The sequence below is a fragment of the Meleagris gallopavo genome, chromosome 3, assembly GCF_905368555.1.
Source record: "Meleagris gallopavo chromosome 3, MGAL_WU_HG_1.1, whole genome shotgun sequence".
NCBI classification, from domain to species: Eukaryota; Metazoa; Chordata; class Aves; order Galliformes; family Phasianidae; genus Meleagris; species Meleagris gallopavo.
The window spans coordinates 64,007,360-64,023,155 of record NC_139406.1 but is presented as its reverse complement, the minus strand read 5'-3'; the positions used below and the strand labels follow the sequence as shown (position 1 = coordinate 64,023,155).

At 34.2% G+C, this 15,796-nt stretch overlaps 1 protein-coding gene across 3 annotated transcripts in view; it reads right to left on the bottom strand.

The window, feature by feature from the left end:
• Positions 1–2,223: 2,223 nt before the first annotated feature.
• CRISPLD1 (cysteine rich secretory protein LCCL domain containing 1) overlaps positions 2,224–15,796 on the bottom strand; it is a 38,333-nt gene continuing 24,760 nt past the window's right edge. For all 3 annotated transcript variants that reach the window (XM_085221301.1, XM_085221300.1, XM_085221302.1), the window contains 9 exons: positions 15,511–15,690; positions 15,361–15,421; positions 15,138–15,204; positions 14,399–14,529; positions 11,905–11,948; positions 11,742–11,814; positions 9,853–9,928; positions 5,599–5,729; positions 2,224–3,788 (listed from right to left, as the gene is read on the bottom strand). In XM_085221301.1, coding sequence (XP_085077427.1) covers positions 3,737–3,788; positions 5,599–5,729; positions 9,853–9,928; positions 11,742–11,814; positions 11,905–11,948; positions 14,399–14,529; positions 15,138–15,204; positions 15,361–15,421; positions 15,511–15,690 — 815 coding nt within the window. In that variant the 3' untranslated portion in view covers positions 2,224–3,736. The remainder of the gene's footprint in view (positions 3,789–5,598; positions 5,730–9,852; positions 9,929–11,741; positions 11,815–11,904; positions 11,949–14,398; positions 14,530–15,137; positions 15,205–15,360; positions 15,422–15,510; positions 15,691–15,796) is intronic.

Sequence of the window (15,796 nt, the reverse complement as noted above, 5' to 3'; positions counted from 1 at the left end):
ATTCTCAAACACTTATCAGAATGGTGAGATGCGAATGACTTGTGTCTGACCACTTTGCTATCATACTAATTGCTGTTTAGTCATAAAATTAGCCACTCCATCTGGAAGCAATGCAGCATAGCAGAGAGACCACAGCTGATGTGCACTGCTTCATCAGGCAGGTGAACTATGCTTGACGAATACTTGATCCCTCTCCACATGATTCATATGATTTCCTTTTGAAAAGATTGCAAGTTGTAATTGGAATTACCACAGGATCATGGGATGAGTTTCATAGTATTCTTCCTTGCTTCAGATAATGCTTTTAAGGGCCTATTGCATTCACTGGGTTTACATTTCTTAATACTTTAACTCTGAAATTCATAAATAGCAGATATCGGTGTACCATAACACCTTGGGTTTTTTAAGGGGAGAGTGTTTATTATTTTAAAAGAGAATTGTTATGGATCAGTGCTAATTACACTTGACAGCTATTTGCTGCTCAGTGGCAGTCAGCACTTAAATGGAATCTAGGAGAGGTGGAGCCAGGCTCCACCCCATCCAGTAGCACAGGTGAATTGCCTCCACCTGTGCTCCTGTGGCTGACTCATTGCTTGTTTCAGGAGGTCAATCAGAAGTTCAGGCCGTGATCAACAGTTCCCATACGTTAACCATGCAGTACTTTAGAATGTGAAGTCTTACTTTCTTCTATATTTTCTGCTTATACTATAATATGCTCTCAAATACAGCTAGTTACTCATTCAAACTAGTTGTAACTATCCGACATATAGTTGCTTTGTTGTAGACAAAAATGAGTAGCTCTCGCTCTACAACCATTGGGAAACAGATACTTCTCTCATTTTCAACAGTTCCAAGGGGCCAAAGTTAGCTGGGGATTTCTATTTTTATAGGTTAGAATGCATGCGGAAAAGCAACCAGGCTCCCAAATTTGTGCAACAGGTGTGAGGAGAGTTACTTCCCTTTCTTCTTTAAACAGTGTTGGAGAACTGCTCCCTGCAACTCTTTAAATACACTGGAGATTGCCCCGTTTTTTCCCCCACAAAACACTCTCTTTGTTGTTACACTGCTGTGGATCCATCCCTGACCCCTTGCACAGGAACTCTCAGAAAACATAGATTTGACTTCAAAGGGGAGAGAGAAAGCAGACTTGCAGAACACAAAAAGACATCACAAACAGAAAAAAAAACCAAAACTGTTCAGGAAAACAAGTATAGGAAAAGGCAGAAATTTGGTGTGGTAGTTGCATTTCCATCTAGGACCCCTTTCACACAAGTAGTGAAAGGAAAGAAGGTGTGGTTATGACTGAAGGTTTGACTGCGGTGTCCCTCCCTCTACCCTGGGCTCTGCTCTATCCAAAGAGAGGTATGAAATTTGCCTGGTCAGAGAGCAGAAAGCTGGTTCACCACTGAAACCCTGCAGCACTGGTAACTTGCAGCAACAGGGTTGCTGCTGGGCTGTAAAGCCAACCTGTAGGAAAGTCTCCTGTCTGTGAGTACACTGTGTTTGCTTTCCCACAATGTAGTTTCAAATATCTTTACCAACAAGTCTGCTTTTCCTTAATTTCAGAAATTGCCTTATTCCATTTTATGTTCTGATAATGTTAACTGTTGTTATTATTTAAAGAATGCTGGAGCAAATCTGTCTCAAGCCTTTGAGTGACTTGGTGCCCCATCACCCCATCACAGTCAAAGCCTACTTGCACTATGGTTTCATTTCTGAGCAATGGTTAGTGACATCACTGTGCGATCTACACAAAGCTTCTTTCAATGCATCCTCCCCTGCCAATACCACGTTTCGTCTCCCTCATCAGTTAAACAAATTTCCCAACTAGAACTGATGAGGAACACTTCTCACCGGAAGCATTTACCAGAAGAGCAAAGGGCTGGATTGAGATGGAAAAAGGTGGCAATTTTTTGTTTTATAACATTGTTTTTTATAACATTGGCTTTCTGACACAGTTCCCCTTTGCAATGACAAAACAGTCTGCTCCCAAATATCCTGGCTAGAACTTGAAAAAATGACTGCAAGACTTACTCAGAGGATTCCCAGTGTAGTTAATAGAAATTGTGTGCCTACACTGCCTCTACAGCTTTTGAAATTTCAGGCTGCGTCTACTGCTTGGTTGTACAACTTGCAACAATTAGTTGAGCAGAAGGAAACTGTGTGGTTGCTAATTCTTCTTCTTGAGGCAAGGGAAACAGCTGAACAATAAAGGCCATCAAATGAATTCTAAGTAAATAATTTTTATTCAAAACAGATTAAAAAAAAAACTAACAAAGCTTGTCTAACTACATGAGGTAGTACATGTAGCAAAACAGAAGGCAGAATATAATATTCTGAAGTATGAAGAATATGAATCAGTTTACAAGTTGAAAGGAAATAAATTCAACAACAGAAACAAAAAATACCAAAAATAAATTTTAACAGCTTTTCAGTCTTAAAGCACAATACACTTTTCATAGAAAGAAACATAGTATCACCATTACATGTTCTCCATATACCATAATATGGTAAAATTAATGCACAAGGCTGTTCACCATAAATGAGTTTCAAAAAAATGGTGAAGCAACAAATGACAACTGTCACAAGGATCCGCACCACTATACTTCCTGGCCTGCAGGAATATTTGCCAGGTCATGAGGAATAAGCTTGCTATTTTCTTAAAATTTACCCTCATAATTTTGTATAGTGTACGGATACCATGTACAGCTTAAGCCCTCAAGCTTGCAAATAACTATGCACGTGTACAATTCTATGTTTTTTTCTGAAACCCAATTTAGGTAAATTGAATGAGTCACGTGGTAAAAGTAAAGCGTATCTTTGCAGAACTGCACCGCAGATCTGATGGTTTATGCTTAATTTACGGTTACTCCACTTCTGAATATGAAAATTTACTTTCAGACTAAGATCCTTCAAGGTTTTATACATCTCCCTCAATCTGCCATAAGACAAGAGAATATATGTGAAGGACTGGGCCATAGTGAATCGGTACCTTGAACTAAAGAGCTTAGCAGCATTCAATAAACATTGTATTTATAAATGTATTTAAAAAATAGCAAATATGAATGGTCCTCTCTTGTAGAAATATTTGTTTAGAGGAAGACATACTAATATGTTTTCTCCAAAGGACTTCTCTGTATTTTGTATTTTATTTAAAAATTGTATTTGAACTTGTTATGATTTGTGTGAAAATTGAAAAACAGTCTAGCTCTTCATTTCTGCTTGCATGGCTAATGCTACTGTAAATCATCAAAAAGTTACATATATTTTTATTTTACTTTAAGGCATGATTCATTATACTGAATTTTTGGGATGGCTTCTTTTATGTACATTAGAAATAAAAACTCAGGCCTCCCTATTTTTAAGGCTACTGTTAGTGGCATATATAAAGCACCATACAATAATATATTCGGATGAAGAAAACACAGAACATTTATGAGCTTTAATTAGCCATCTAGGAGTAACTGCTAAGAAAATATAGCAATATTTAACACAGGATTCAAAATACTGTTATTTATCAATATAGATTTTCAAATGGATTCTTCTCCCATGTTTAAAGATTTTTTCATTAAAATTTATATGTAATTTAAAGGTTTTTTTGTGGGAAGCAGTATATATCTTCTGTACAAGAATGTTACAGTTTTATACAAATTTTAGCAATGATAAGAAATGGTCTTTAGTATTCTCTTCCAAGTGCATGGTTTCACTTGCCTGTTTTATAGTCTACCCGCTTGATTCAAACAACAGCAAATACTCTGAATGCCTTGCTTCCTGGAGGATTCTGTAAACTGAAACATTAAAAAAAAAAAAACAACTGCTTTTATTTTTAAGATTATGGCACTTCTGTGACAACTTTTTTGAATTGTTAAATATAGCTCTAGATTCCTGCAACTCTTCCTATGACCACTCATAACTTTTAATAGCTAATATTTTTTTTATTTGTAACAAAATTTATTAAAAAAATCAATTTTTTTTTTCTTCCAGTAAATTTATTAGGAACAATTCATAACATATGAATTTCAAGTAATCCTAGATTTTCCTTTGTAAAGGAAACCAGAGATTCTGGTAGCAAAATGCTAAAGAACAGTTTATGGGAACTTGCAAAAGCATATATCTTATGTTGACTATTAAAGAACTACATTCAGATATAACTTGCCAATCCAAGAGATCACTTGCTCGTTCATTGTTTATACTCTAAAGGATGATTGCTAAACAGAATTTAGATTTTACAAAAACAAAGGAAATATATTTAAAGCACCTTCAGAACAGATTAATATGTGGCTTCAAAAGAAACAAAAACAAAAACAATGAAATTTTGTTAGAATAAATATTTTTGTAATGAGAACTGAAAGAACTTGTCATGTTTAATGATCTAATGCTTTTTCCTTTTGAAAAACTTATTTGAGGCACATCTGAGAAAGAAGGGGATATGGAGCAAACATAAAAAAGGGAGTAATTAAATATGTTGTCTCCACTGGCATTGCAGTCTTCAGTACAGTTCTTCGGTTTCACAAAATAAAAATTTCATGAGAATGGTCTCCAAAACACTGACCAAGATGGCAAAGTACAAATAATGACTGAGTTTGCAACACTTAACTACTTTTCTACGCAGTGAGGGAATTTAGAAGGAGAACAAAAGAAAACAATAAGGAAGTATTCTTTCTGAGGGAACTGGAGGATAATCAGGAAAAAGCCAAAGAATATGCAACTGAAATTATTCACCAAGGAAATGAAATATGTATTTTACAAGTTTCTAGGTTTGCTCAGAGGTTTATGAAAGAAAGGGGCAAGACGGCCTGACAACTGTAATAAAAAAAAAATAAGAAAAAAACTTCCAAGTTTTTTAAAAAAACTTTCTGAGATTTTACAGAGGGTAAAAATCATTCATAGTTTTACAGGAATTAGGAAGTTTTTCTTAAGGTTATATCTTTTTCTTCCTGTAGAACCTGGAGAGCTCCTTCAGGAATTAAATTTGATTTGCAATGTACAGCCATGAGTTATCATCACAGAACTCACTACTATACTGAGTATAATTAAATGAACTTCCACAGCACATCTGTGTCTTTCAGAAAAACTGATAAAAACAGTAAAACCGTTAAAAAATAGAAACTAAAAAACTTTTAAAGATTTCTGTGCATCAATCGTGGTCCAGGCTTATTGGTTTGGTACTATATAAACCTGTAAAGTCCATTTCAGAGTGAACGAATGAACCTGCAACTAGCTACCAGTACCAGCCTATCACAGATTCTCTCAGAAAGAATAGATTGCTGATATTAATTTTAAAAAATCACAAATAAACCAGAGGTGTTTTTTATTATTCTATTGCAACATAAACAGAAAAATAAACAAGAGGGTTATTTATTATTTTTTTTCATAAGCAGCTTTTTAGAATAATGATTTAAGAGCTTAGAGGAGGCAGGCAGCTCTGGTACCACAGCTTCTACAAAGTCACTGCAGCTCTTACACAAGCTCTGTAAATCACCCATGTTGGCCTAATGGTTACTAGCTGTGCCACAGGTGCAAACAGATATAACGCAAGACTTTATTATCTTATCAAGGTGAAGAGTAAACAGTAATATTAGAAAATGAGCTCTGTACCTTTCTGAAAATATGCCATTTTGGAAGGAAGCAATGTACAGTTTTCTTTTGTCTACTGGCATAACATCAACATAGCCACCCTCGTTGCGGACTACGCCAGCATGTACAGCTGCCCGGCAGATACTGGATATCTAAGAAAGAATAAGGAGAAGCTTAGTATTCATTTTTCTATTTCAAAAGTTTTTAGAAAAAAATAAAAATGTGTAAACCAAGTTTTAGGAAACGTGAAATAATTACACTCACTGCATGACTGATTTTATTAATCTTTAGTGTCCTTAAATCAGTTACATACAGATTAAGCCAATTTATAGAAGTAATACAGCCACTGTCTCTTCAGCAAGGTTTCACAGCATGATCCAAAAATCATTTATTTCGGCCTATTTCATTTCAAGAAAGAAACATGTTTAAATTCTTGGGCTTTTCACAATGAAAGGTTCCATCTGCCTTCATTTCAGTAGCAGAGAGGTAGTGAAAACCAAACCTATGTCCATGAATTATTATAAATCAGGAAATTCTGTTAAATCTCCAGTCATAGCCAAACAGTGGAACAGCACAGTAGCAAAGGCATACTGCAGTTGTATGTTTCTAGGAAGAGATGTCCTACCCCAAAAGTAAGAGGGATAGAGGACAGCAATTCCATCTCCATCTGAATAACCTCAAACAGAGGTGAAATGGTCCATATTCAAGGGAATATTACAATTTTTCTGTTCAGGCATGGGCTAATATTAAAAGCTAATTAGATTAAACTTACAATGTGAGCATCAATTCAAAGAGATCTAAAATAATTCCTTAAATAAGATAGTTGATTAATGCCAGACTAATGATTTTAGATCCTTAATTCTGAGTGAGGAAATACAGTTGGGACGTGAAGTCTCTTCAATTGCTTCAGAAGAAGAATTTTTCTATCACAAACTTTATGCAGGCAAAACTCTCTGTGAACTTAACAGCACCTTCTTCTGTGTGAAACCTACTAATTTTCTATCCAGAATCTATGTAGCACAAATAATATTTACAGGAGAGTTCAGTGACAATCTTGAAAATGCTAACTTAAATAATTGATTTGAACTTGCAGGTTACGCCTTCAACGATATTATCACTTTCAAGATATTTTAAATCAATAGCCATAAATATGAAGCTTTCTATATAGTGCAGAATGAAGGCCCCAATCTTCTTCAATACAAAGTGCTGCAAAGCATAGTTCCAGTTAGAACGAATCTCCATTTAAAACCACGCTATTTTGTGGAAAAACAAAAAAAAATTCACTGCAAAAGGTCTCTCCTCAATCAATCTTAAATTTGAAGCCAATATAAGTCAATAGCTGGTCACACGGACCACTGTTCAAGCAAGAGCTGCATTTCTTTCAGTTGTAACTGGAATAATTTATATCTGTTCCTGTAATCATTTTGTAATCTCAATACTATATAAAATCAGGAACTTAAGATACAAATGATTTTCCTACTCTTATTCCAAACACAAATGCTGCCAGCTTCAATGTTAACCAGTTTGTCTTTTGATGTTACAGTATTTTTGAAAGTAACGATTTGAAACTGTTCATGTAAAGAAGCTTTAGCAAAGATGCTTTAAAGTTTTTCCTTCCATAGTGCTGGCTGCGTTTTTGAACATGTCAGAAGTGATGCCGTTTATGCATTCCTCCATACTTTTTCCTTTCCCAAATCCACCAGACTTTCATTATATCCTGAACAGTAGTAGTCACTTTAGTTTTAGGGTTACAGCATCCTTTATGTACTCATATTATGGCAGTAGCTATCTATCAGATTGCTACTGTGTGATATCTGATATACAGGGGGATATCTACCTCAAGATAAGAGAAACAAATGGAAGGTATGAAAAGTAGAGGGTATAGAATACAAAGAGATTAGTATGAGGTGAAAACTCAGTCCACAAATAAGTTTATAGGCATTGACTATATCAACTGCAGTTGTAATTCATCTGTCCCAGACAAAGTGACAATATTCAGCAGACTGGAAGAACAGAGGATGAAATAATGGATGGTTTTCCTTTAGTTATGTTAGGGATAGTCATTGCAATGTCAAGGCTGTAAAAGGTGGGAAAATAGAAGGATAAAAGTTCTGTGTGGTGCTACTGACAAATCAGAGAAAAATCCCTTTCCGGAACAAGGGAAAAAGGAGTACTTGTAAAACACTGGGAATTTAAGAATGAATATATGATCAAACTGCAGATAGAAAAGGAAGTGGTTAAATAGTTTCCAGTGGATACTACCAAAATCGTTCTCTAAAGGTATATTTTTGAAGTGGTATCTGTTAATTACTTGTCTCTAATGAATATTTATGCAAGCAAATTCTTCTATATCTACTGAATGCAAGTGGCCTAAGCAGTAGTGCAAATAAATAGTCACATGCATATATGAATACATACATACATCCACAAATGGGGGGAAAAAAAAGAATTTGCAGGAATATCATAAAAAAATATTGATTTTCTGGAATTAACCAAGAAGATCTTTGACTGCAATTAGAAATACATTTGCTATGATACGTGCATAAATGAATTCCCTATATCTATGGACAAATCTGTGCATACAAGAAAATCTGAAAAAGAGGACACAATTGTTAGACATTTTCTATAAATATTTAATATGAAACTAGTTCAGTCATACGTTATAGTGTACAAAATACACAATCATATTAGATAGTGAAAATTTCAATTAAAAGCATCTTAGCTTTAAAATACTTTAATACTTTAAAATGATAGCAACAACAAAAAAACCTGCAGAAAATCATATAATGACAATACTATCAATAGAAAAATCTGCACAAATATAGATAGGATGCATCTGCCTACATCTGAGCTTGATGCTTTAGGAACCTTTTCTAGGAAATGAAGAGGAATGGACATCTCTGCTCGGCTATTCACCTCACACAGAGATAGACACTCAGAAATAGTCAAATGCATTTTCCACATTAGTTGTCCATCTACCTTACCACTACTAATGCAAACTGCTGTAAAAATAACCTAGAGGAGCAGCTTCAGTGATTATATCTACTATAGCAACACCTGAAGTTGGTAAAAAGACTCCCATCACTGGCTTCTTACCTGTTTTTCTGTCCATTTTTTCCTAAAAGCAGTATGGCTGTACACATTTCTATCCAGTGGAGATGAATAATGAGAAAGTATGTCTAATATCTTTAAAGCATAATTCCATAATTCTAACAAAAGCCATCTAGGATTTTTCCAGCCAAAATAAACATACACTGTAAGATGTCCTCTTGTATAAGTTAAACAGAAACAGGTCTTCTTTCTCTCACAACAAAGCCTCATCTATCTCACTGGGAAAATTTGGCTGTAACCTTTGGACTGAAAATTGTCTTCCACAAAATGAACCATCAATGAATCTTAATCTTAATCTCTTAAGCACATTAAGGACCAAGTTGCACATGCATAAATCAATGTTATTTACTAAACAGGAATGGCTTTTCAAACAGGTAGCACTTTTGTCAGCAAGTACAAAAGTGTTTTTAGGATAGGGACTCAAGTTACACAAGTAACCTAGCTGGTTGCCATACTACTCGTGATGACAGCTAAAAAATAGTTACAACATACAGCAAAATCTGCCACTACTTCCTGGCTTCTTCACAGAGAGATGACAAAGGATGTACATGGAAAAGAATATTTATTTAGTTCTGGCTATCCACTTGGGAACTAAACATGATGTACAGAAGACATGGCAACAAAAAAAGTTGATTAGGAAACAGAAGGACAGAAAATGCAACGTTAGTCTCTTAAAATAATACAATATGAGAAACTTTATACAAATATATCAAAATCCTTCTACAAACATTTAGCTATCTACAAAGATAAGAACTATCCAAAACAATAATACTGTGGACATTTATTTTCAGAGTAATTTTGGTTAGTCAGACAAAAAATATGGTTGCCTTAGGATCTAAAGGGCAAGGATTTAAATGGGTATACATTGTCAATAATGAACAAACCAATGGGAATTTAGATCAAAAATTGAGAACATGAGTCCAGAAGTCCCATGACTGAAGTCTACACTGAGTTTTTAACAAAATTTCCATTGAATTGTCTGAGTATTTAAAGACAAAGAACTTCTGAAAAGACTGTTAGGTACGTCTTTTTATTATATTAAGTGTAAAAAATTAGCATGTGGAAGAAAACTAAATATTTCTCTATTAGCATTATTTTTACATTATAGCTTTTCACAGAACTTTCCATTTCATTAGTTAATGCAACGTAGATCACAGAACTTACATCACAATAAATTCGTGTTCCAATGACTCGAGCATAGTGTGGATTTGCCTGCATACAGTTGTGAGGACAATACACTCTGAAATATTGAAAATAAAGCACAATTAGGAAGAATGATAAAAGAGTACTACTATAACATATTCTATATCAACATTAGTGAGTATTAATCAGTCTGATGGTGCATACAGAAAGGTCCATACAGATACTAGAAGGCTAACAGTTTTGAGCTTTTGATACTACTGACTGAAAAGGATTCCTAAAGTAACTTGTGATTCATAATAAAGTGCTTGAAAACATACTTCAAAGCTGTGGTCTTCTTCTCTTTGGATAAGTTTATGATATTTTCGTTTTACATATCTGAGTACAGTAATAAAGCCAGCGTATTATTATCTGCTTCTACAGATATCTGAACTGTACAGCTGAGTATCTTCTCAGGAGATGAATATTTCAATGAAGGTCTGCTATAGTGCTAATGCCACGGAAAATTAGCAACTCATAATGAGGGTCAGCGTTTAAAATCCTAGGATAAAATAGAAAATTCTGGAAGGTAATGAGATTCCTAGATCTGTTGCTATCCATGCCCTTGTTGATATTTCATATGCCACAGCCTTTGGGCAGTATTATCAGACAGGTCACCAAAATAAGCTGATGCAGCTGTGAGAGAGATTTTTGTCTAAAGGAAGTAAGATGTCAAAGAGTCCTTTGAAGACTTCCTGACTTATGGGCAGAGCATGAGGGAAAAACAAGGTTGCACAATCAATGCCATAGACAATCACACTTTTAGAATTAAGTATGTATACAGATTCCTAAGTGTATCACCACTGTTGAGAAGCTCTCTAAGTTGATACTTCAGAATTAATTAGTTCTTTGTGTGTGTGTGTTTTTGTTGTTGTTGTTGTTTGTTGTTTGTTTGTTTTTAAGCTACACACTATTTTTCTTCTTAATTAAGGTAGTTTCAGTTTTTGATTATGAAAAAAATAATAAAGGTAGAAGTATAAGTGTCCATTCCTGCATTCCACTCCTTCGCTTACTTCTCCACATCCTTCAACTAAAAAGCCAGAAGTCATAGCCAAACACCAAACAAGTCCTCGGACCCAAGTGCTACATGAAGGGATGTTTTCCTAGCAGTTCTGGCTTTGTACTTGCTTCCTGTTCTGGCGGTAGGACTGCTATGAAAGTACTCCTGTGGATATCTCTAGCTTAGCTTGCGGTAAATCATGCTACAGTGTATTTACCTTTGACTCATCTATGGTCTTAAGAACTGTTACTGATTTCCTTCCCCTAAATATTGAGGCACTGGCTTCTACTGAAGAGCTAAAACATAGGCTTCAAAGAAAAGGAGCATATATTTGACTGAAAGGTGTTAACTGACCTGCAGACCACACCTTACCTTAAAAACATATTCTTCAATCTTTTTACAAATATATTTGCTCACTGAATCCTCCAGAACTCCAAAAAAATTGATTACTTCTGTGATAAGTATCTGCATCAGTTCCTTTTAATTTATCTATCTTACAAGCAATTACATTGAAATAAACTATGTTTTGCTCAAGATGCATAGATTTAATAATGAACAGTGAAAAAGAAAAATAGATTTTCCTTTTCAGTCTTTAGTCTGATTTACTAAGATTTGACAAGGAGATGAAAGAAAGATCTGAACAGGCAAAAGAAAGTGAAATTCTTCTTATGAAAACAGCCAACGGATCATCTTCACCTACCTAACCATTTATTTAGACCTAAGATGAAAATATCGGGAAAATATTTCTGCCTTCACATTTACAGCTACTGCTGTCACCTTTGTTAATGTCAACTATATAACTAATATCAGATAATCGGTATCTGATATAAAATATGTAGCATTTTGTATTAATAAAAGATTCAAAGAATTTTACCTTGGACAGTGTGAAGCTGGTTTTTGAAATGGGCACAATTGTTCCACTGTTGTTTCACAGGTGATAGCTTGAACTGGAAAAAGTAAAATAGAAACCAATAAGTTTGTGCTATTTAGAAAATTGTAGTTTAAAATAAATGAGTTCATAAAAAATAAATGCTAACCTGTTACTTTAGAGACTGTGAAGGAATTAGCGGATTGGTATTTTCTGAAGAAGATATAACAGAAATAGTCAGTAAATAGCATTTCTTAATGTTTCCAGTCTTCTATGTCTTTTTAGTTAGGAGAACTTTCATACATAAATCTAAAAATAAACTTAAGACAGTGTTCTCAGTCAATTGTTACTCATTAAACCCACCCTACCCAAATGTGAATCTATTTGTTAGAGTAGCACATTTAGTTTGTACTCTCAGTAAATCTAATTAGAAACCAGGAATGCATGTTAAACTCTTTCAGGAACTTAGTTTGCTAAGAGATCATGTGTGCTAACAGCAAATTATGCAAACTCAAAATATATGTCCCTCAAAATGTAGTAAACAAAAACTATAGTTGAGAATTTTTCAGAAACATTCATTTACGATAAAGGATCATTCACTTGTTTGCTTGGATTGGTTCATGACATTGCATAGTCTACCAGTTCCATATTTGTTCCTTTACTGCCTTTCAATTTGTTTTCACTGTTACCTCATAGTTGGGTTGCCCTACCATTGCCAAACACTGATACAGGAACAGATGACTGTATTCTACTGTTGATTGACTAGTAGACATATGGTTTAAAATGTTAGCCTATACCCTGATAATAGAATAGATGGATAAAAACAACTGTATTAGCAATCCTGAATATAAATCAATGAAGAAAACTGGGAAGTTTGCTGTATGCTAAACTGAAATTTCTTTTTCTAAGTTTTGGATTATACACTATGAGTGAAATCGTCTTCATAACAATCATCAAATTTATGTGTAGCTTATGCAAGAATCCACTTAGAGACATTGGTGAGATAGCTGCAAGGTCTCCCTAGTCTTCTTGTTTGAAGGTTTCATCCATCAACACTAGAGAAATCCTGGTCAGGTAGTACTGTCATTTTACTGTAAACAGGTATCTTACAAAACTGAGAAATCAACTAATACAGAATTTGCATCATAACCTTGCAGGAGGGACATTTACTAGATGTGAAACTTTGGTAAATCTTTGTTTATCCCAACGGCTACAATTTAGGAAGTGACTTACTATGCTAATGCTGGATATCAATATTTTATAGATTCACTCTATAGTGTGAAGTCACAAACAGTGCAGGACATTAATGAAGAATTATGTCATCTGTACACACATACAGCAGCAGAAATTTCATGAAATATACTTGTAGAGTGGAAGCTACAGTAGCCTTTAATGTTCAGATGTGATACAACTTACATGTGTCCACTCTGTGATCTTATGATCTGTTTATCTCTTTGTCTCAAAACATTTAATGAAGAAATAATTATCTGTATGTTCCTTTTAAGGAGGTATAATTTAAACTGCAATTCAAATCATTTGATGACCAAAGAAACAGATAAATGTCAATGTCTGAAGTGCTACCTAGGTAGCCCAAATTCTAGCTACTGAACTTAGTCTAACTGGCCAGTGTTTCTCTGTATTCTGGGTTATGTAAATCTGTTTAAGAGAAAAATTACATCAGATTTTACAGCATGTGCAATTGGTTAGCACAGCACATAGACACAGCACAGCTTCTAATGGTTACACTAGGTTCACACACAAACCAAATACATAATTCAGCAAAATGCTGTGTTCTTTCAATTTGATATTACTCATACATTCTTACATGTACAGTATTATTACATATATACTAACTACACATAGTATTATACAGTTCTCCAGAATACATTAAGATGTAGTGGAGATTCCAGATACTATTAGTATCTTATATTCCAACATATTAATATTAATGCTGTTTTACCAATAGAAAATTGTGCATGATATACTCCAGTTTTATATGCTACTTTTCTCATTTTACTTTTAGCATAACAGGGAGTATCTGGATTTATTGTTACAGATCAGTCTCAGGACAGGCACCTGAACAGTGTAGTTCATGTCCAAATGAAGTTTCCACGGCACACAGTATTATCCCATCACTGGCCAATGCAGATATTGAGCAAAGTATTTGTGCAAAATGTCACTGAACTGTAATGAAACTATTAGAAATATAAGAAGAGATGCATTTTTGCTTGGTTCGTATTGTTTCTATGTGCAGTACAAGAGGATCACTTCCAAATACGAGCTTGGACAATTTTTGCCTTGTTAGCTGTCATACACTTCTGTGTAAGTGGACCAATACTAAATAAATTAACAGGTTTGTCCAAAACTTTTAAGGCAATCTATGTTAGTGTCAATATGTACTACTTTTCCTACAGCAATTCTATACAGTTACAAATGAATTAATCGTTCTGTCACTTTTCTATACACCATTAAATACTGGCTAAAGTTTCAAAATGGATACAATACCTGTATATCCACATAAACTTCTATAGTATTTTCATTTTTTTATGATAAAAGAAGTATGCAAAATACTACTCTTGTTACACATCTTGTATGAAATAACAGCAATAACAGCAGAAACAAATGAAAACTCTTCTACATGTTTTAATTTTAAGGAAGCTTACCCAATTGATTGAATGCCATTTCTGTAAGATTTGATGAAGTAATTTTTTCTTCCTTGCCTTGTGACATCAACCCAACCACCTTCGTTGTCTAGGATCCCATAATGTATTGCAGCTTTACAAATACTGGATTGCTGAAAAATAAAGTGTGAGGAGGAATTCCAAGTCAGAGAAAAACACTACTTTCTACTGCAATTTAATTCAGCTTTTAATTATGTCATTAAAAACTTGGTAGATAGTCTGTCAAGTTTGAAGTGGTCTATGTAAGTATTATTTCAAATGAAGAAAAAAATCACTTTGCCTTATTCAGAGATAAAATATACTCATTTATAATATATTCATTCACCTTTGCTCTTTTTTTCCTATACTATTTTTCAGTTATACATGATAAATTTTGCAGCAAGATATTAAGTTTACATATGTAGATCTGTCTTATCAAAGCAATTTGTGCCCACAGTCATACTTGTCCTGAATTTGCATGTTCACAAATTTGCACCCCAACATTTGGGCATGCAAATTTTCATTCTGTTTGTGTGCAAGAGGAGGAAGTACACATGGATAGTAAACGCAAAGGTGCAAACCCAGTTTGGTACTATTTTAAATATTTGATATAGGCTTTTATTTAGGCTGAAAACTGTTTTCTTCAAAATCCATTCTTAATGCAATTTTAACTAGCATTCCAGAAAAAAATACATTTCATTAAACATTCTATTTGTACAAAATCTTATTTTAAAATATTTACCATTTCATAATGTACACTTCCAATAACTTTGGCTTTGCTATCCAAACAGCCGGCAGGACATTCATACCTAAGAAAATAAAATATAACTTGGTTTTAGAATCTGAGATCATATAAAGGGAAAGCATTCCAGTTTGCATACATTTAGAATAATAGCCTTTCAGAATAATAACAATATGTAACACAACTGTAATGTAATGTAATGTAATTGTAAAATTGACCATACCTATTGCAAGTTGTTCCTTTGCACTGATCTCTTAACCTTACTTCACATGAAACAATCTGAGCTAAAACAAGAAAAGAGCAATTTCATTGAAATTAGATAGTATATAATTCCAAATTTGTTGACTACTTGAAAAACAGTTGAATTCCTTACACATTTGCTGTGTGCTTATTACTTCATTTTTCTCAGTGTCCTCACTGCCTGTGGAGCCTGAAGGTGAATGAGTTCTTGGTCGGCTTTGTGCTGTTGCATCTTGGGCTTTGGATCGTTGCCGTTCAATCTCATTGGTTTCCTCTTCTGGCTCATGAGGAGAATAAGGTCTCTCTGAATCTTCTATTTCAGAAAGCAAGTGAGAAAAGATTTCTCACACAAAATGTATTTATGGAATGTAAAACTCTTAACATGTTTTCGTAACACAATTCTGTTTTCATAAAATGGT